This window comes from Drosophila innubila, chromosome X, assembly GCF_004354385.1.
Source record: "Drosophila innubila isolate TH190305 chromosome X, UK_Dinn_1.0, whole genome shotgun sequence".
Lineage (NCBI taxonomy): Eukaryota > Metazoa > Arthropoda > Insecta > Diptera > Drosophilidae > Drosophila > Drosophila innubila.
In genome coordinates, this window is record NC_047626.1 from 29687483 (window position 1) to 29710373 (window position 22891).

The following is a 22891-nucleotide window of genomic DNA, read 5'->3' on the forward strand; positions in this document are numbered from 1 at the left end:
TTCCATACATTTTGTTCGCATTTGGGTATTGTTTTGTTCACAAAATATGATTGTTCCTATGGGAGCTATATGTTATAGTGAATCGATTGGCACCAAATTTGGTCAGGATGTATAAAACCAATTTAAATCCATATTCTATGAGTTTGGTTAAGATATCTCAGAAAACAAAGTTTTCCATACAAAAGGTAAATTTGACCCCGATTATTCCTATGACAGCTATGTTATATATACGACATAATACGCCGATTTGAACCAAATTTGGTCAGATATACCAAGGGAGAGCCCCCCTTTTGGATAAAGCTTTGTTCATTAGACTTTTTCTTAAATATTTGTATTTTGTAGTATTAAGCAAACCTGTGCCCTGTTGGTACTAGCGGAACCATATGGTAACAGCGGAAAAAATGGTCCTGTCTATTATCCTGACAAGGACGAACAAAAATAATGTTTTTTTCGAATTCAGTGACCTCAAATTTATCAGTCCTGAAAGTTTCATAAGAAACTCGAAAAAAATTTGCTCAGGGCTTTTTGGGTTAGTGGCATAAAATTATCTTTCCAATAAACAATTTATTCAAGTTTAAAACTTTGTATGAATAAGTACTTAGAATATAATTTAGCTTTAAGAAAGTGTACAGATTTCTTAAATCAACTGCGACAGTCTAAAAAATGGAAAACTCTTTTAAAAATTAAAAATAGAGTTTTATCAAAGAAGCATTTTTAAAGTGTTTTCTTATCATCTGGGAAAGGAATACAGTGCCTCAGCAGGGCACAAGTGAAAGTGTTAGTAGGATAAAAAGGCCAAGGAGGCCACTACTTGCAACCCAGAAGAAAGAGGAAAAGTAAATCAAATGAAATAAGCAGGAAGCACACAACCCTTTTTTATTTGACTCGCCGGAAGGGGAATCCGCAGGTGGCAGCGTAACAAAGGGTTAGTGTGCAATTTCTGTAGTTATTAAAATATATGTCTGCTCAGCCTGTGTTGGTCGTAGATGTGCTTCCCCTTTCCTACGCCGCTACTTTTCTGTTTGACGGTAGCAGAGCGACTCTCATTTTGAATGGCAGGGGTGCAGGAAGGGGAGGGCGGCCATGTGGTCAAGGGCCCCGCAGTCAAGGGTCCTCCGGCAGAAGTTTTCTTAAATGCGATAAAAACGGCAACAACAAAATTATTGTGGTAGCGGAGATCCTTATATATTTTGATGCTCACAATCCGAATCGGAATTCCATTTTGATTCTGCAAGTGTACGTTACTATATCAATTAATTCGCAGGATTTTTAAGCTTAGGAATGAGGAGTTTTTTTATATACCAAAAAAATTCTTTCGTCACTAGACTTTTACCTTATGTTGAGGTTTTTTTTGTGGGATATCAGAAATTTTTGCAATTGCTTTTGCTTTTGACATTGTAACTTTATCATGAATGCAGGCAGATAGAAAAGTATATAAATTTATGAACTGAATTTCTTTCATATTTTAAAATAAAAATCGTCTAAAAACAAAACTAAACGGTCTGGCAACACTGGATATTTCAGCAACGCAAAACAAAACAAAACTGCCTGGCAGCACTGGTTATTTGTGCAACGCAAAGCTGTCAGATATACACTCTCAAGCTCTGGCTGCTATGCCTGCCTTGATGCTGCTGTCCTCTCTTAATTCTTTTTAAAATGTATATATTCAGTTAACAGGTAATATCTTCCAAGCCCCTCAACCAAAATTTATGTTTCATATACGCAAAATTTTACGTTCTACAACATACTAATAAAAATCTTTAGAGCCGTTTTGTCAGAAATCGCCTAAATGTAATCTAAAAAGCCTCATTTCACCTGTAAAATGTTACCTGAGTACTTAAGATAAAAAGTTTAAAGGTACCCATTTTTATGCAACGAGCTAATTATCATGTTATAAGTTTTGATTGTAGTTAAATTTTATTAATTTTAGTAAACATTTTTGACACTGGAGTTGTCAATTTAATATGTTTTTAAAGGAACTATCTTTGTTTTGTTTATTTGCTTAAAAATGTGTTACTTAAAATAAATTGTAGGGGGTGGAGGGGGCGCCGACAAAATCTTTGCCCCGGGAGCAACTTTTCGTCGCAACGGCGCTGCCTGAGCTATTTTATGTCTTAAGCTGATGGATAAGGAAATAATTAAGTACGTAGCTAAGAGGGCATAAGTTTCCTTGTATAAAGCTTAAAGAATGTATAACTTATAAATCTCTGAGGACAAGCAGTAAATTCTCAATGAAATAAATGCAACTGCAACAATGTACAGAATGGTATTTAACAATAATAGATTTTATAATGAAGCAAGCAAGGAGGCAGCTGCAGCTGCAACTGCAACAAATGTGCTCACCAAACAATTCGCAATAGTTTTTCCAGGCCCGCGGGCAATGAGACGTTAAACCACCAGGCACTAAGACAATGACTACACTTATCTCGTTGAAATTCACGTAATTTACGGGCGTGTATATTTCACAGTAAAACAGCGGGATTACAATGGGGCCGCAGGCCGAAAAACATGGGAGAAGAATTGATTGAAATGAAATTGGTGTATTCACTTAACACTGGCAGCCTTGCAGATGGCACATGTACCTTTTTATAAATTCTGTGACCAAATCTAATTGTGATTGCAAAGTAAACCGTCATTCACGTTTGTGTTACAGTCATTTCAAAGCTTTAGAAGTTTTCTATGTTTTTAAAATTTTAAAAATATCGTTATTGGTACAAAAGATATTATTCTTCCAAAAAAAATTAAACATGGTCCCACTGTGCGGCGTATGTGGAACATGGTTGAACGAAAGCTGAGGACAAAGTTTGTGGCGCGTTTCATATCGTCGTCACAATGTTGCCGTTTGCTACTTGCAATAATGAAACAATGCTTATTTTTTTTGGGGGTCTGCCGTTATTTTTGTTGTTGTTGTTCTTGTTGCCAGATGCTGTGTTTTATTGCCCATTTTGCGGTGGAGACCGTTCCTGAACGTGGCTACCATTGCCTCTTTAGTTGACCAGACAATTACCAACTAATTTCAGCCATGGCTCAATGAGAAAGCGAGACAGAGAGAGAGAGTAACAAAATTCTGCACTTGTTTCAGCTGCTGCACTTACTCAGATAAACACCCACAGACACTTATACAGAGATGCATAGCTGGGGCGACACCAAAACTGAATGCAAAAACTTTTCTATACACAAACATACGCAAAAAAAAATACAAAAACTAGTCGGAAAGGCTATAGTCGAGACCCCGACTTCAGGTACACCCTTCACATAATTTTAGACACTTGTGTTGCTTTAAAAATTAAAACAGGCATTACTGCTGTTCTGTTTAACGGATTTTGATGCGATTTAGTACGATAATAGATAATGTTAAATACCAAAAATATAGTTGAATTTTAAAACCGATGGGTAAGATTGTTTTCGTGATTTTCGGGAGCGGAGTGGCAAAAATTTAAAACAAACTCGATCTTCTTGGGGCTTATAAATATCTATGTGCCAAGACAAACGGACGGAAGGACTATGGACCTTTCTATAATATAAAGGGTCGGAGATATTTCCTTCTATCTGTTACATACATATCAACGACTACAATATACCCTTTTTTTTATTTTTTAAGAAACGGTCATAAAAAAAAGAAGAAACAAAGCTGAATTTCGCCACACCAATGATTTGATACCCTTTTATACCCCAATTTACGACTGATTATTCCTATGATATTTATGGAACGTCAAAAGAAAAAGTGCTGCCGAAAACTTGGGCAGATTTAGATAATTATTTTTTATTGTTTTCGTTATTGATAGCCATTTTGAAATCCGTTTCTGAAATTTAAAAATTGCGACCCAAGAACAGGAAAACTGAGGGGCTCAAACTGAAAAGATTGTAAAAAAAAAAAAAAAAAAAAAAATTCAAGTCAGATACAACTAGTTTTGTGCAATAAATGTCCCTATAAAGTAAGAATGATAGACTAGTAAAATGTAACATGGGGTATCAAGATAGCATTTAATTTTATCCAAATTTGTTCAGCTTTTCTGTATGTTATGTATAATCGGCTAGTTACGATGGAAAAACTTAAGAATCAACAAAAGATATCATATTAACTTCAGACCGATCGTTTCTACGGCATTTACATATGCTATAAAGTGAACCGATTTAAAGCAAATTTGGTTAGGTTGAGTAATACATGACCAAATACATAGATTGTGAGGTAATGAAGCAAAACAGTTTTTCATAAAATAGTTTGACGGATACGGGTATATCGACACAGCACGTCGTCTGAATTATATTCTTAAATACTTTACAAAATGTTTGACAAAGTAGTAAGAGTACAATAAAATGATGGAAAAGTGAAAAAATGCTATGAAAACCGAAATGCACTTAACTCATTTGCAAGCTGGGCAAAATGCGCTTAAAAAAATTAAAATGTGGCAGCCCTGACACTTAAATACACACGTAAGCAAAGAAAAAAGAAGAGGAATATAATAAGAGAAATGGATAAACAAACATGACAGACAAAGGACAAAGTGTCCTGGCATCTTTGCGCTTTCGACTGTATGCCCGTGAAAGGCAGTGAAAGCGCACCTAGAAAGCGACTGAGACAATTGAAGCGACGTCAAGATTGTCCGACTACAGACTACAGTTCTCGCTGAGATCTCAATGGAGCCAGATGCAGGTGTTGCTGCCGTCGCGACGCTGTACTCAAAAAGGTGAAATCACAGCTCAGCCTCAAGCTCATCGTGAGCTGCACAAACACTTAAAATGTGGCAGTTGCGATTAAAAATAATGTATACTATCAAGCAACAACCACCGAATAATGAAATGATCATTAAAGCCTGGGCCAGAGCAGGGACCAAAGGACCTTCACTGTTGGCCATCAAGTGTACAAATTGAAGCGACCACAAAATGCAGACGCAGAATTCAATTATAGTGAGTGTGGGATGAGAGTTTGGGTGTGAGTGTGTATGTGGTTGTAATGAAGAAATTATTAAATGCAGTAAAGAGCAGAATAATCAGACAAGGGTAAACAAAAAGTCAAGATAAACTACCAGCAGGACAAAAAGGGCAGAAAAGCAGATGGGAAGGCAAAAAAAGGCACGTAGCAACCAAAAGAGCAAATGGAGCAGAGACAAAGTCGGAGATGAAAATTGAGATGGGGTTGATGGGAAGAAAGAAACAATAAAATTCAGCCATCGGCAAACTTTGTGTTCACAGAAGGAGCATGACACAAGGATTGAAAAAGAAGCCAGGTAACAAATTGTCAAAGCCAAAACAAGTGTGGCAGAAAAGCCAAGAAATGTGCGATTCAAAGTAAGTAATACTATTCTAGGGGGATATGCGCCCTGCTCGCTTGGCTCGCGGTGATACAGTCGAGCATACTCGACTGTAGGATACCCAGAGCCCAGGCACTTAGATGCTCGGCATCTAATTGTTACAATGACAGCTACTACATATGATATAGTAAGCGAATTCAACTCAACTTTGGTGGAGATATATAAAAACAACCCAGATGTATACGCTGTTGGATTGGTTCAAATATCTCAAAAAATAAAAAATATGTTCATGCTAAAACTTGATTTTCGACCAATTGTGAGTGCATGGTCTAATCAAAAAAATTGAAATTATACTTGAGTCTAAGTGACATACAAACAAAATTCCAAGTCTCTAGCTTTAGAATTACAGTTTATGTCAACAAAAACGGCATAGTGAAACAAGGATATAAGTATCCTCTCTAGATATAATCTCTGTAGATATGGAAAATGTTGTGATCTTTGCAAATGGAATTTTAATGAATAAAATATTAAAAGTGTATTGTCATATTGCATTGTAAGTAAAAATTGGTAGAATGACGAGTGGCATTCTAGCTGAAATGCCAACTTGTCAGTCATCAAACTTTTTCAATAAAACTTTTGCTCTGCTCATTGCTATCCTAACCGAACGAAGCTGCAAATTCGGCTCTCATTTGTGTGGACGCAGCCAAAAGCCGATCACAATGCTAAAGTGAATTGAAAATTGTCTACAGTCTGCAGTCTGGAATGAAGCTGTGGATATTCTCAGAATGATTGTCAGAGGGGAAGGTCGTTTAAAGTTTTGACTGTCAGACCCGCTGAATTCCATTCTAGTGTTTCGATTTGCTTTCGAGGTCTGCTTTCAAACTGTCATTGTCAAGGTGCTCCGGGTTGCTTCATGAGTCACCTTAATGTCCCAACTCCACGCACTTCCCACTCATGTCCTTAGCCTTCAGTCTGAAGTAGAAAGCAAATACGTATATTATACTGTGCTTGTTACCCGTTACCCGTTGCTTAAAAAATAAGTAAAAGGGTATATTGTGTTCCGGAAAAGTATATAACAGGGAGAAGGAGGCATCTCCGACCCTATAAATTATATATATACTTTTTCTTATATATATTTTAATATAAAGTATATTATTTGAGTCGATATAGTCATGTTTGTCGTTCCGTCTGACCGTCTGTGTGAGCGCCTAGATCTCAGAGACAACAAGAGATAGAGATACCAAATTTGGCACACAGATCCCAATGGCGTTGGAGCAGGTCAAGTTTGTTTTAATTTTTTGACCCGCGCCCGCAAATCGCGAAAAAATACCACACCCACAGTTTTTAAGATATTTCAGTTTTTATGGTCATTATGTTTGTCTATTAATATTATCTCTAATCTTACTTAACCGCAGCAAGCTTGGACAAGTAGAACGGGAGTAATAGCTAACACAAGTTATTAGTAAAGTTATTATTTCAATACAATAACCTAAAAGTATGAAGTAGTTTTTATTAGGTAGTAATTTCTTTAAAGTACTTTTATATATATTGAAATAGGTAACGGGTATTCTATGGTCGGGATCTCGACCATAGCCTTTCCGACTAGTTTATTTATCAATTTATTTTTTTGATTTAAGCTGCCTCAAGCAAGCCTTCAATCAATTCGAGGACGAACCGTGCAACTTTTTAGTTAAGCTTACCATTTTGCCAGCTGCTTGAGTTGCCAAGGATAAAGTAATAACAAAGGAGTTGGAATAGACATTAGTAGACTTGTTTCTCAAGCTCAATGAAGTCTCAAAAAAACGTGGGGCCCTCACAAAAGAAAATCAAAGTAAGCGACACAAAAAAATATAGACTTCAAAGTACACGATTGGCAGAAACCCTATTTTGAATGAGATAATTTAAGCAATGTTCACCTATTTGTCTGTTTGTAGACAGGACCGCACAGTGGACGATTTGGCCAATGTAGCGTAACGAAATTAAATTGTTGATCATTGAAATCTACCTAAATTTGATTTCCCGCCGATAGCAAAATGTTCAATTAGCATAAAAATGTTATCCTTTAATATTTAATCGATATTTTTGATCAAAGTCAACATATGTAAACACAGCTGTGACAAAAATTATTTCCCGCCTTTTTTATAGCTGCACACATTGTCGTACAAAATTGTTAAAGTGGCTTGTTACCAACTTGTTTTTTGTTTTTATTAAAGTTAACGGTTTGTAATTAAAGAAAAAAAAATTGTTTTGTGACCTGTGCATATGTGTTATATTATTAATTTGTGTTTTAAATTAGAAACCTTTGTAACATTCTCTTTATGAGTAAGTTTTAACTTTGGTGGAGGAAAACTTGGTGAGTCCGTCGTAGACCGCAAAAAATTTAGACTAATCTAAAAATAAGGATCGTCTTCTGTGTAAATTAACAAAAATTAGCTGCAGCAATCCACATCTGTTAACTCTCTAACAGGCAAAACCGAAATAGACATTCAATCAAGTTGATATTTTTTTTTTTTTTTAAATAGATATAAGCTAAGAAAGCTTAAGTTTTAAATTTCATAATTTTCCGTTAATTGGAACGACCGTCAGGTGCAAAATACTGAAGACCATCTGAAGACGGTCTTGTCGGTTTGAGCGGAAAAATATATGGCAGTTCGTTTGCATCACAAGGGAATATCGCACGCGACTTTTGGCGATAAATTTTGCTACTTTTTGCTTCTAAATTGTTTTTATGAGTTGGTTATCACTTATATAATAATAATAATATACAATTTAAAAAACAGTATTGAACTAAGTATTTTGGGATTATATCGAGACCATAATATGTTTAACACAATCCTGAAACATGCTGGATTTATCCAAACGCTCGTCATATCAAAATATTCAAGAAGTGCTTATATTTAGAATTTCCTTCTTGAAAAGAAAATTTTCAGGCTTTGCTGACTTTGGACACCGGAAATTAATGATTTAAGTACGAAAGTACTTGATTTTTTCGTATTCAATTTCCAAGTCAATTTTTATAATCTGAGCCAATTAAAAATGGACAAAAAGGCTGTGTAAGAGTGTATAGTATATAAAAGGCTGAGCCAGTTCCCATAATGTTTATGTGGCCCGGTCCAGCGCGATAACGTAACTGAATTTAAAAACTAGGTCTGAAATTATTGTAAGCCAAAATATAACTCTTCATATTCCAAACAAGCCCGCAGTTTCGCTTGCGGTACGGTAGAGCAAATGTTTTAAAGTTGTTAAATCTCTGTCAAAAACTTAAAATTTATCAAAGCTCACATTTTGTGAAATTTTCTTTTAGAAACATATTTAAGTTACTGATTTAAAAGAATACACATGTAAAATCGTGACTTTTCCTGCTAGTCACCTGTATGCTGAGGCCCAGGCCGTTAGCGGCATTGAGCCGCGAAGCCCGTAGATGTGCACGTAAGTAGATACGTATATACGTAAGCTTCACTCCCTGTTTATCTCTACTTCTGGCTTTAAATTTATGTGACGAAATCAATCAATACATACTTAGTGTTTTCACTTGACAGTGGCAGCATGGCAGTGACCACATGTGCCAGACGTCACAACAACAACTTGTACTGAACAATTTCCTGCCAGTGTGCTAGACCCAGACCCTTGACTACGAAAAGTCAGGCACATATGCCTATGTAAAGATGATAAAAAACACAATTAAAAGTCGATAATTTCAATCGAAAGTTAGTATTTTTGGCATATTTTAGTGTGAAAGTTTTGACAACACTTGTTTAGTAACGTCACGACACAAAAGCATTTGTTTGGTTGGTTGTAGGAAAATTTTACAATGCAACCCACAAATTATTTTGCAAGTCGAAAAAACAAAAAATTAACGGTGTTTTCATATTTTATAAATATATAAATTGTTAATAATGGGCGCATCTAATAGAAATAAATAAAAAACATTGAAAGAGATTCCTGATTTGTACTGGCAACTTTTGTACGTAGATCGTCAACTCTAGCATCTAGACTACCAGGAAGCTTAAACATTTTTTAACCAAATTATAAAACTGAAATACAAATTCCTGGGCAGGGCTTAAATGTGAATTTAATGCTCACGATTTCAGTAATGTACATGTGCCCGCTGCCATGCTGCCACTGTGAAGTGAACACCCAAACTGATTCATCGTGCAGATCATGCAGAATCATGAGTACGGGAAATAAGAGCAATAACAGAAGGGCGGTAACCTGAAAGCCACGTTAGTAACATTATTAAGACTAATTCAATGCGAAAGTGGCAATCGAGCAGTGGACGTAGCGTTGCGGTTAGTAGAGGAGATTGGGGGAAACCCGCTTACGCTTGGAGATACAGCCCCAGACTATAAGAAGTGCAGAGAAAGCTACACAACGAACATAAGAGAAAGAAAAAGAGAGATGAGAAATAGAAATATCCACTTAATATTCAAAAGATAACTACACCAAGCTAGAGGGTGTAGGGGTGTGGGGGGTATACTTAAAGGGATACGTCAACCGGCAACATTGCTTACCATTCTGTGCTGCGCTACCCTGGAACAGACTACGCAGATAGCTGATGAGCCTTCGATGCAGTGGCCTGTGGCGATGTCGCGATGATTTGCGGATCGATGATGATGATTCCTGACCGCCACCTTCGCCCTGTTCTACATCATCAATGTCCACGACGTCCTTGCCGCACTGTGACGCATCCACAATGATCTCAATGCTCCGCTGCGTGTTCGATTTTTTCAGAGCGACGCCGGTGGAACTGCCGGCAATACCACTACTGTTCAGCGCTGTCAATGCACTGCTGTTCCCGGCTCCAGCGCTGGTGGCAATGGTGCCAATGAGCGTATCCGTGGCACAGCTTCCCGTACCCGCTATGCTGCTCACAATGTTGTCCCGCGAACTGTGCGCCGGCTGCTGTTGAATGATACGATTGCTGGTTGTCGCTGGCATTTGACGTCCTTGACCGACTCCGGGTAGTTCATTGACGGTGCCATTGTTGTGGCTGCCGCGATAGATCAGCTCCGTCTCATTGGACACCTGGCGCAGAGCATGCAGTCCCAGGCCCGTATGTGAAGCGCTGCTGGCCATGCCCCCACCAACGCCTCCACCTCCACCTCCAGCTGCACCACTTGAGCCGCCGCTGCCATTCAGTCCCGTGTAGTAAGCGCTATTAGGTCGCTGCGTGTGCTGTACCTGTGGCCCGGCCATTGCCACTCTTCACTTCGCACTTCGCACTTGGAATTGGCGGGGGAGGTGTCGCTTCCGCTGCTGGAGCGGTTAAGCGGTTAAGCGTTTGAACGGTTGGGCGGTTGAACGGTTGGGCGGTTGAACGTCTGGTCTAGTTGTATTTTAGGCGCCTGTCTGTTCGGGTTAGTAGTTTTAGGTGCATTGTAATCATTGCTGTCTCTCTTACATGTTGACTAAAGCGCGATCGTCTGAGGTTAGGCTCTGGCTAAGATTAGGCGTTAGTATTGTTCGTTTGCTTTTATTGTGATATTTGATTCAAGAGCTCTGCGCCTGGCAGTCGGTAGTCGATTCAACTTTAATTTTAACCTGAACTCCAATTTCAAATTCTCAACATCTGCGCGGAGAGAGAGAGAAAGATTGGGAGAGAGAACAAGACAAAATATCAGAAGCGTGTTTGTTAGTTTTAATTAATATTCGGTTATTTTTAATAAGCTTAAAATGAACAGCCAGAAGCGGTACAGTTGTATGTGTGCGTGTGAGAGTGTGTGCATTTAAATATGTATATTAATGCTTAAAACTTAGTTTTACGGAAGCCATGAACCGAATTCCATGCACCGCATACGACAACTGACTAATATTTCAAAGACATATAACCCAATAAATGAATTAACACCATTTTCCAATTTATTTACATATTTTTTCAAGAAGCACTTAAAAGTATTGCAAATATCCGTTTACAAGTTTAATACTCAGCCCTACCTGAAATTGCATTTCTGTTTTTAGCATTTTGGGCGGAACACTACACTTAGCCCCATACTAGCTAGTGGTGGGAGAACAGTGTCATTTTGAAAATTTACCAATTATAAAAAGTCCCAAAAAAAAAACAATTGGGCAATTCTCTCATCGAGAAAAAAAAATATGTCAAAACATTTTTGAATGTTGATAAAAGGCGAAATGTACATCTATTGATTAGCACTACAACTGGTGTTATTTTTGATTTTGATCAATGGTCCGTTTTCAAGAAAATAACAAAAAACCAAGGCATTCGCATGCGACTCAAAACAGAAGTCGTTCTTGCGGAGAAAAGTTCAATATTGAGGGAATATTAAGTGCGACTAGTTTTAAAATGTTGTGCATTGATGCATCTTAATATTGTCTTTTATTTGATTTAAAAATATCAAGTAGTTTATTTTTTATTTAACTCCAATCGCTTTTGCACGCGACATTTTGTTCCTTCATGTTTTTTATGCTTTTTGTTTACTTCGTATGAATTATACTTTGACTTTTTAAGTCCCTTAGAAGCTTTATTACTAGAATTGAAGTTTTCTTTGCATTTTCATTAAGTTTTTGTTCCTAAAAGAAAGATATCGTCAAAAAATCATTATAATACAAACACTCCATTTTAGAAGACAACTTTTGGCAAAACAGGCAAAAATATGGAACTACTTAATTTATTCAAAGATGCAGTCGGTATGCTCAAAATGAAGAACTAGTTATTGTGTAAAAAATTTAAGCAAGTAACTTGAAAATGTTTCTGGAACAAAATTTTACAAGACGTGAGTTTTTGATCAATTTTAAGATTTTGGCTGCGGCTTACATTTCTGGAGAATTTACCAATTATAATTCCAGTGTTGTTTTTATAATATTTATTTAAAAACTGGGATGTATTTATAATGTCATCTACATCTGATTCTTCTTCCTTTTTTTTGTTACGCTCCACTTTAAATTAAATCTAAATAGCTGAAAACAATTCATACGTATTGCAACGTTTATTAGATCCGATACTTTTTGTGCATTTATATTATGTGCAATTTATAGGACAGGTTGGGACTAAGATAGTTATTATGCGTGCCAAAACGTAGGGCTCATATTGCATTGCAATCAACGCTATTCGCGTTTTCGGATAAAATAGGCTAAGTTTGTTTAACCGTACGATAGATTTACGGGTAACAACATTTTGTAAAATTTACAGACCCTATCATTAAATATATATGCCAGATCTAGCCTACAAAATGCTTAACTTGCAACGTTTCACTTTGGCTAACTTGGCAAAAGTACGTGGGAAAAAATATATATTTTCGGGTTGTTGTTTTTGGCAAACACTTTTCATTTTTTTAAACAAATTTTGGAAGTCACTAAAATCTGCTGCCATAAAATAGCTTCCACTATCAGCAAAATTATAATATTAACTTGAAGTAATAATAATAAAAATGTTTAATATAATTAAAAAAAATTATTTAAAATACATTTTTTTCAGTACTTTAACATTAAACAATACTTTAATTTAATTCAATAAATTTTATTAAATCTCTCTGCAATTTTCTTGATATTTGACAGCATTGGTTGCTTTTACATATTTATAGAACACACGTAAATATTTGTATTAGTACTATAACTTCGTATTTAAAATAGTATTAGTGGATATTTTGCAATTTTATATTAGTTACAAATATGTCGGAGTCTATTAAGACATTTAATACGTTTTAAATTTTTTTTCTGTACCAAATAATATTGTTAATATTTTAAATGAATATATATGGCAACCGATATCTTGTGTATCCGCAAATTAAAGGTCGAACATTTCTGTATCTTATATATCCTACCATGGAGTACAGAATTCATGTAATCAAGAAAGAGTTTTTTTTTTTTTTGATGTGATATCTTATACCACTTATAAGTGGATTTATTTCGCAGACTAAAGGATCTTCAGCCATTTGCAAAGTTTTTGGTTAAAAAAAGCTATGACTCTATTTTTGATTATTTTTTTTAGATTTAAATTGGTTTAAAATATTGATAACATACCAAAAAAAAATATATATAAAAATGTATTTCATAAGTTAAACATTTTGCTAGTAACCTGCGTTAATTAATTTGGATATCTTTTTAAGTTTAGTTGTTATAGCTGTTAGATGCCGGAGAGTCACTGTATATAAATTGTATTAAAAGAGAATAATCAAGTATGAATTATATAGTCGAATGGGCACGACTGCGACTTACCCTGCGTCAGACCCCAAGATATCCCAACACTTATTTGCACATAAATGCATAAAAATTACATTATCTATCACAAAATATAATTTCGATTTAAATATTTCTTGATATATTTAAAATGTCGTGAGACATTTTTAATGATCCAAGTAGCCCAGCTGTCGACATTGTTTTGACTATCGATTCCAACAGTCTAAAATTTCAGTAGGGTTTTTATATTATTTCGGTTCATTTCGTCAAAATTTTAAATTTTGTACAATTTTTTTTTGTTTGAGCTTTTATTGTTGGTAAAGTTCTCAGACCATAGGAAGATGGATGATGATAAGCCTTTCAATCCTTTTTATATTGGACCCCATCCGAGCATGGCATGTGCTGTGACAGAGACCCCGCCACGTCAATGTTCCCCTGATTGTCCTGAGAAGGATGGTGAGGGCGGAAAAGCAGAATCCCTGGAGAACGCCTCTTCAAGCGGTGCCCAGGGAACTAAAGATGCTACTAATTCAAACAATACAGGCGAAAAGGCTAATGATGAACCACCTTGCTGCACGTATCCTTGTAGAGAAGGACGCAATTAGCATTGATGGCGTACGGGACAAACCTAACATGCACTATTAAAGTTTCAAATGAATTAAAATCGTCCATAAACACATAAAAAATCATGTTCGAACGTTGTAGGGGGTCCGTTAGATACCCTAGATTTCCACAAATCACATAAGCCGAATACACTTACGAACAAATCATCGCATGTCTTAAGGCTCGCACACACTACAGCTAAAAGTTTTCATCTTGCACAAGTTTGTTATTTTTATCATAGAAACGATCGGTCGAGAATGAAGCTTCAGTAAAGAAAGAGCATAATAGTAACGTAAAAATACATAGTAATATCAGCATTTCGATTTTAGCAAAAGCGATTTTCAAGTACTTTGTGGTGTAGTTTATTCACTGTAGTTTATTTGAAGAATTTAGTTTCGTCGCTCAATGATGACTGACAGTAATAAATGACCTAAACAAATGACAAAGCTTGAAACTGGCATGATTTCAATTGTGTTTTCAATTTAAAAAAATATTTTTTGAGAAAACGCGTTTACAAATCATTATTATTATTTACCGATATAACAGCTCAATTTTTTTTCCGTCAATCTTAACTTATGATTCAAATTTTGGATTAACATCACTATGGGGTGACAGATACAGATACGATAATAACACTAGACTTCAGCCCAATTTTGAATAAAAAAAAAAAAAAAATTCAATTTTATTATATCGCCGTTTCTTCAAAGATTTTAATAAATCATATCTTCAACGACGCTCAACAAATGCAACTTTGCAAAAAAAAATTAAAACCGAAGTTCAGAATTTTTTTAGTTTTCCTTGAATTTTAAAGTACAAAAAGTTAAAAAAAAGCTTCAAAGAAAACAACATTTCCTTAATTCAAAAATTAATAGCTCTTAAGCTACTGGCTTAAATCTTAGACTGTGTATAAATGAATTATAGATATATTCATTAGCTTTTAGCTTTTGAAAATCAGTTTTGCCATTCTCGAGTAATGATGACAAAAATGGGAGACCTCTAAAAACGGCTCGAAAAAAAAAAACCAAATTCTAAAAAACTCTGCCATAGAAAAAAAAATGTTTTTCGTCGTTTGGGGTCCCATATCTATCCAAAAAAGTCGGTTTTGGCTAAATTCAGAAGATAAAGTCCAAATTTGTTGCCTAGTGTAATCATTCGGTAAGATATCAAGTGTTTTTCAAGTACATAACCAACTTGCAGCATGTTAATTTTTTTTTGCTTGACAGTTTAATGCATTAATGTTTGTTCTAATCACCAGATTTCTTTCCAACTTGGCAGATTTTTGGTGATTGCCTGTTTCTGCTATTATACGTTTGCATATTTCATTCGTTGCAAGCAGCACTAATGGATCAGCAGGATTCAGCAGTATAAGTATCAGCAGCAGTATCAGTATTGGTATTGTCATTGCCATTTCCGTTTCCATTGGCATTGCAACATGGCGTCTAGCTGCGTCTTTAGCGTTTGTTTTTTGCAAATTGAATGAAGCTCAAATTTATTATTTATTGATAGACTAATGCAAGTGCACAACAACAACAATAGTTTCTAGGGGAACAGTAGATAGAGATTGCTGCGATTATAGGTAACATATTTGTGTGTGTATGTGTGCACTCGGCAAAATTGCTGACTTCTTTGTCACAACCTGTTAACCAGTACCAGTTTGCCAAACCCTCCTTTTTTCCGTTGCCTTTAAAAATGGATCTATGCATTTTGATTTGTTACCAACGTTTTTCGCATCAAGGTCGGTGTTTTGAAATGGAATTTTCTTGTAAAATGGAGAAGAACATGCAAGTCGAAAGCATTTTCTAAGAAAACGCTTTTCAATCGCTTTTCAGCTGACTCATGACAGTTTAATTTTCACTCAGCACTTAATTGATGTTTGTATACTCCTTGAAGCTCTTTGTTAGACCTTTACTTATAAAGTACTAAGGGTCTATTAAGTTTAAGCGTTATGTGCCTTTTCGATCCCATAGGGTATATGTATTTTTGAGCAGCATCAAAAGCACAGTCGGTATAGCCGTGTCTGTCTGTCTGTTAGTATGCATTTTTCTGGCCCGGCACGACCCGAGCCCGAAATTTCTTCTTAAAAAAAGCACGAACCACCACACGACACTTTTTTTATAGCCCGAGCATGGCACGGCCCGCCACGAATTACTCAAAACGTTTAATGTTTTATTTATAATTGTTCAATGTTTTTTTGGGTAGAACGAAAATATTTTGTACATCGCTAATTTTAGATGTGTTTCGACACCCGGGCCGATCCGATATGAGATTTTTGGGCCCGACTGGACTATTTTGTATAAAGGCCCATGGACCACAAGACATTTAGACCCTTCGTGCTGCTTTCGTCACTAGCGCGGACTGTCCCAAGCGATTACAAATATTGTTACTTAACAACTAACTGTTGAAATAATGTTGGTGACTTATAATAATACATTAAGTGAATTAATAAATAAATAAATAAAATAAATATTATAAATAAATAAAAGATAGACCAAGCTTGTTTAAAAAACTCTCACTGTTTTTCAAATAAAAATCTCTTCTTGGTGATTAACGTTTCTGATAGAATAAATATAACTGTCTTAAATTTTTTTAGCAACTCAGGCAGCTAAGAGTAAGCAGCAATTTGAGCCCAAAACTTTGCTCGAATTGACCCTACGTCAACTACTGTAAATGCACTAAAAGTATATTTTTAAATCCGACTACATTCAGTCGTTGTTTGGGATTCGGATATGCTGATGAGAATGTGAACCAATAAGTACGAGAATTTGCTCAATTTTTAACTGTCAACAAATCAAATGTAGAAATTTTATTTATTGAGATGTCGGAAATGTTATCATTAAAATGCCGAAGCGAGCAAATGAAAAACAAAGCATAAATATCTATTAAAGCTGAATTAAAATAAGTTATAGTTGACACAGCAGCAGCGAAGGGAAAATGACAAAGAGAAAGAGAGGCGGGATATATTGGCGACAGACTACATATAGGCCATGAAGGTCAGGATGTGCTCAAGCTAAGCTGGGCAAGCACTGGAGTGCAGGGCAAACACTTCGATGGGAAAACAAAATCAAGGACATGAAAGGAGGAAATTAAGTGTATGGTAACGAGAACGAGATGATGACAACAACACCAACAACTACAACAGCAACCACTCCAAGTACAACGTTGAGAGACGTTGCAAGCATGTTGAGAATGCCGAGGATAACAAAAGGACTCGCATATTTAGCCGCACTTGAACATAAGAAAAGGAAGCAAAAACCTTAGGAAATCAAGCAAAAATTTATTATAACAATACAAAGTAATCGAATGCATCTGCAGTTTCTCCAGCTCCATCACTGGATTTGACTTTGGCCTCGACTACCGCTCCAACGGCTTGATCAAGTGTACCGGAAGTTGGGAAACGGAAAACGGAAATGCTGTTAAAAAAAGGTAAACTTGTAAAAAAAAAAAAAAAAAACCAGCTAACGAGCGCATCGACTGCAGCCGCGGCAGACAAATTATGATGGAAAATAAAGCTTTCAAGAATCAACACTACTACGTCGGAAAAGCAAGACCTAAGGCAAAGATACTAATTGTTTGTGTGCTCTACCGAAGCGGAAGTGAGGCAGGTGGCCATTGCCACAAATTCGCTTTCCTTGTTTAGGGAGCAAATTACAAGTACACTTTATTTGAACGGTGCACACTCCACACTCCAGACTCCAGAAAGAGCAAAGCAGAGCTCAAGAGTCATCGCAACCTCAACGGTTCACTGAGAGATGGTAAGCGGAGTCGCATGCCTGGAAATATGCGCAATATTCAACGGGAAGGTAGAAGGAAATTGGATTTTTGTTGACATTATTTTGCAAATATCCGGGAGTATGAATAGCGACAACAATGCCTCTCAATTTTTTGGTGAGCTTGGTGTTGTTTTTGTGGACAGCTCTAGCTAGTTACACACACACCCACACAACCACACTCACGATGTCGTACAGTCTTCAAATTTATGCAACGAGTTATTTGCGAGATTCGTCGGAACACATCCTAGCCAAATTCAATGGAAATATCACTCAGTCTATGTGCGTGAGCATGTGTGCTATGGCGGTTAACATATTTTGATTTTACATAATAAATTGATGCTTGTTCAACCATAAGTTAGGATCGAGACGAAGATGAAGACGAATTTCGAAGCGGGAGCACAAACTGCTTCTGTGGCTGCTTGAGTCACTGATGCATTTATTCTTTCTTCCCCTGCTTGTTGCTGTTGTTTCCCTTACCATTTTTCCATATTGCGTTTCTCCCGTATAGTTTATGTTTGAGAAATTGCACACGAGTAAAGAGTGTCTTATACTAGTTTATTTATGATTGTGCATATGGCCTTCTGCGAACTCTGCGAAAGCCAATCATATTTTCATGTTTTATTTATTTACAAAATACAAAATGCTTTAGATGTTACAGCGTCAGTTCTGCTTTATTCCTACACTGCACTATGGTCGATTTAGGCGGCATGAACTATAAATATAAAGCTAGAGACTTGAAATTTTTGTATTTAAGTTAGTTAGACTAAAGTGGAATTTATAAATAATTTTTTTTGGAAATTGTACCACCCGCTCTCCATTCTGTTCTGGGAAACAAATTCAATACATTGGCAAGAAGTCTAAAAGTAAATCTAAGCACTTAAACTTTGGCTTAAATATTACCTATAATAAAAAAGAAAAAATATTTTGTCAATTGGGCCAAAGTCAATTACATTATAGACTTTAACAAAGTTGCTTGCACCAGCGTGCACCACAAAAGTAATAGTCCACGAAACTCAACTTCTTTGGTTAGATTTTAGATAAAAAAAAATAGCCCAACAATGACTGTGGATGGCAGTTCGCGCTGGTGACGAAAGCAGCACGAAGGGTGTAAAAGGCGACTTGCAATAAATACAGCTAATGTGAAAAATTTGCTACGACTGCCCGATCAGATTGAGTTATATACTTTTGCTAACTCAACTGGTTCATGAGATAAGGGGGTGTAAGTGGGAGGGAAAAAAATTTGAATGATTGCAGCTAATGCGGCCGTTGGGGTCGTTTGGTAAAAATTTTTACTTTTAAAATTCTTATCAAAAATACGCGTCGATTGATATCTCGATCACCCAAATCCGACATTAACCGCTAGTTTAGCGGGAAAACGCTATTTCCCGCTAAAATTGAAACCACAACAGTTTCCAAGCCATAGAAGCTACAGATATGTACTATACATCATTGGACAGGTGAGTTTGAAGGCTTTTAGGCGTACCTTAAAGTACTCAGGTAACATTTAACAATAAGATTCCGCGTTTCTTGGTATATCACACATATCTGTAAAAAATCGTTTCCGTAAGATATTACCAATTAAGTGTATATATACATATTACTTGGAGTTCAAAGATGACAGCAGCAATAAAGTAGCATATCAGTAAACCTATGTAGCAGACAGCTTTTGCGCGACAAAAATAGCCAGTGTTGGCAGAAAATTTTATTTTGTTTTTTTGACAATTCAGGCTTAAACTAGTTAAATTTACCTAAACTTGTTGTGTCATTCTGAAACGCACATGAAATTTATTTATTCTTTTATTATCACTGCGGATGGCAGTTCGCGCTAGTGACGAAAGCAGCACGAAGAGTGCGAAGGCGACTAGTAATATAAACAGCTAATTTAGAAAATTTGCGATGACTGTCCTTTATTATTAAAGAAAACAAGTTTTTTTTAAATATGAAAGAAATTCAACAAATAAATTAACAGATTTTATTATCTGCCTGCATTAATGTTAATTATAATACAATGTCAAAAAAAAGCAATTGCAAAAATTTCTGATATCCCACAAAAAAAAAACACCTACACGAGGTAAAAATATATAAATTAAATAAAGTTATATTCGGCACTGCGTAAAAATAAAGTATTAGGTAACAAGAAGCTCAACCTTTTTGCGCATGGTGCCGGATGGAATTTTTTTTTAGTTATATAATTTTATATTTACAAAATTTAATATTAAAATAAATATTGTTCGCCATAAAATTGGATATCAGAAATATTGGTGCTGAAATATGCTTTCGTCACTAGACTTTTACCTCTTGTGGAGGTTTTTTTTTGTGGGTAACAGTGGACAACAACAACACAACACATATATATGGCAGCAGATATATATTTTAAATGCCGCAAGAATTATTATCCATATTAAATTAATTTAATTTTTTACAGTTTCGCTTATTTATAAGAGCTGCCATTAATCTAACTGAAGTATCTACCTTAAATAAATTAAGCCATTATTTGATTATGCCACCATCAAATCTAGGGCCTAGTCGCCTAAATCGAAAAATCGCCATGCTAGAAATAAAAAAAAAAAAAAAAACATTTTTCAACTCAAAAAACGGGGACTAAGTATTGATTTTAGAGCTATGGTTGCTTGTTTAAAACTTAAAACATCTTAGAATGGTCCATAGATTTTGATTTTTTTATCGGTGCATCCTAATGTACATACTGATATAATACAATTCAATACATCGGTATATCAACTTTTGTAAAATCTATATAACGTACACATTGTTTATTATTTTTTGCGTGACATATAGTAAATGTAACAAAATTGTTACAACTCTTAGTTAAAGATTTCCTGCATAAATTATTTTGCAGATCCATCAACCATCATAAACGAGATGAGTTAATTATCTGATGAACAATGCGGGCCAATATTTGTTATTGCTCTCATTATTGTACTGGATCCATAACAGATTCTTTGTATTTCTTGAAAATTTTACAATTTTTAGTTATAAAACTTTTGTTGTATGTGTGCGATATACTCATAAGGATTCACACACACACATACACACACACAAATATATATCTACTCACACTCATGCAAGTTATGCGGTCACTGGCTGCAAAAACAACAAGAGCAGAGGCATAAAAACGGAATGTAAAACAAATGGCCGCAGGCTGTGGATGCTGCTGATGAGATGCAAAGGGGTAAAAGGGCAAAGAACCACAAGCATTCACACACTCTCACTAACACATAGTCTTACACACGCACACACACACGACTTTACAAAGTGGCACATTGTGGCAAAGAGTTGTGTGTACTAACGTGGTTAGCAACAATTATTCGGGTTGTTCCAGTTTTTATCAACCTTACACTCGTATTACCACACTAAGTAAATCTCAAGCCATTTTAGCTGACTTTTTTACCGATTTGCTTTTTTTCTTTTTGCTTGTAAGGTTGTTAAGAAAATCAGGGAAGCCAGTTACTCACGGAATAAAAATTAGTTAAAAAGTATATTACACTAGGGAACAGTCATTTTGCGGCATGCAAGCTTAAAATCAATTCTGTGTAAGACTAGTGTACTGAATGCCTGAAAATGATTAGATTTGTCAAATTGGCACTCGTTTTTTTATATAAACACCATTAGCCATTGCGGTTAAAAAACCTTAATATTTAATTATACATTTATTTGGAGAGTTGACTTCTGCTTACAAAAATCGAGTCAACACTTTAAAGCCACGGCTGCAAAGGATTTCGGCTTAAACACCTTAATAAATATATCATTATCCTATGAAAAATATTTAAAAATAAAAATAAAACATTGTAAGAACGATATGGAAAACAAAATATATATATGATGTTTATCAAATAATAAAAAAGACAAACAACTTTTTCTGTAAGCTTTTCTGTTGTTACCCTTGGATGCCGCTCAACACGCCGAAGATTTGATGCCCTTGCACTGCATTACATTTTCGACTGATTATTTCTATTACAGCAATTTTATATAGTGATGCAGAAAATAATTATGGTTGACCTCGAAAATAAAAGACAAAAAAAAAAAGTGATTTGTGCTTTTATGGTCTCATACGTAGTTATGTAAAGGGTGTTTTTTTTAGAGGTTGGTTTTTCGAAGATAAAGCTGACATTTTTTTGTTAAGTCTGGAAACTATAATTTCATTTATGTTCAGTTTGGTTTGCCATTTTATCATGAACAGGTTGAGAAAAAAACAACGATTGCAAATTGTGCAAATTTATTTTGAAAATAATGGTTCAGTTCGCGAAGTTTACCGCAAGCTCCGTCCATTTTATGGTCGACAAAATCGTCCTTCAGAGCAATTAATTATGTTAAGCATGGATCGTTTTCGCGCTAAATTTACTCTATGTGATAATACGCATCCGCACCGAAGAAACAATTGCCGCTGATTGATCTCGATGCTGATTTTCATCGCAAAATTTTGTTCAGTGATGAGACTCATTTTTGGTTGAATGGATACGTCAACAAGCAAAATTGCCGTTGAGTCATTGGGCCATACTTCTTGAGAAATTATGCTGGAGAGTCAGTTACCGTTAATGGAAGCCGGTAAGGAGCCATGATAACCGACTATTTTGTTCCCGAATTGAAGTAGCTTGTCTACGCCAACAAACCATACACGTTAGGGGACTTGGAAGCCAACATTCGTCGCGTTATTGCCGACATACGGCCTCAAATGCTCGAAAAAGTGCTTGAAAATTGGACCTCTAGACTTGGCTATATCCGAGCCAGCCACGGCGTCCGGAAATCATATTTAAACATTAATGGCATAAAATTATCCTTACAATAAAGCCAAATCGATAGGCATTAAGACGATTTTCTTGTGTTTTATTTTAATTCGAAGTTCTATACCTCTAATAAAATTACCTTTTACTACCGGCCTCACTGGTAGTACATCAAGTCTACAACGTCCATATGCCGACTATTTTTGTTTTATTATCGGGGGGTGCCACAGAAATCGAAAACAACCGAAAACCAACCAAAAATCAACTTGAGGAGATTTTGGGTGACACAGACCCCTGTTCGAGATGATTTTAAAATCTCTATCATTTTGACCAAAGATTTGATCAATTTCACTAATATAAAGCTCATTATGCATAATATATGTTACGGTTTTAG

General features: G+C 35.7%; 2 protein-coding genes across 2 annotated transcripts in view; one reads left to right on the forward strand and one right to left on the reverse strand.

The window, feature by feature from the left end:
* Nucleotides 1-22891, reverse strand: part of LOC117779675 — a 130166-nt gene that overhangs the window by 37902 nt on the left and 69373 nt on the right. Inside the window, exon 3 of the mRNA XM_034615948.1 lies at nucleotides 9764-10821. Coding sequence (XP_034471839.1) covers nucleotides 9764-10448 — 685 coding nt within the window. The 5' untranslated portion in view covers nucleotides 10449-10821. The remainder of the gene's footprint in view (nucleotides 1-9763; nucleotides 10822-22891) is intronic.
* LOC117779686 lies at nucleotides 13654-14064 on the forward strand. Its single transcript, XM_034615959.1, has one exon. It carries the CDS (start codon nucleotides 13727-13729, stop codon nucleotides 13988-13990), a length of 264 nt encoding a protein of 87 aa, XP_034471850.1. The 5' UTR covers nucleotides 13654-13726; the 3' UTR covers nucleotides 13991-14064.

Coding starts and splice junctions, on each gene's coding strand:
- LOC117779686 (XM_034615959.1), top strand. CDS start 13,727: ATGGATGATGATAAGCCTTTCAATCCTTTTTATATTGGACCCCATCCG.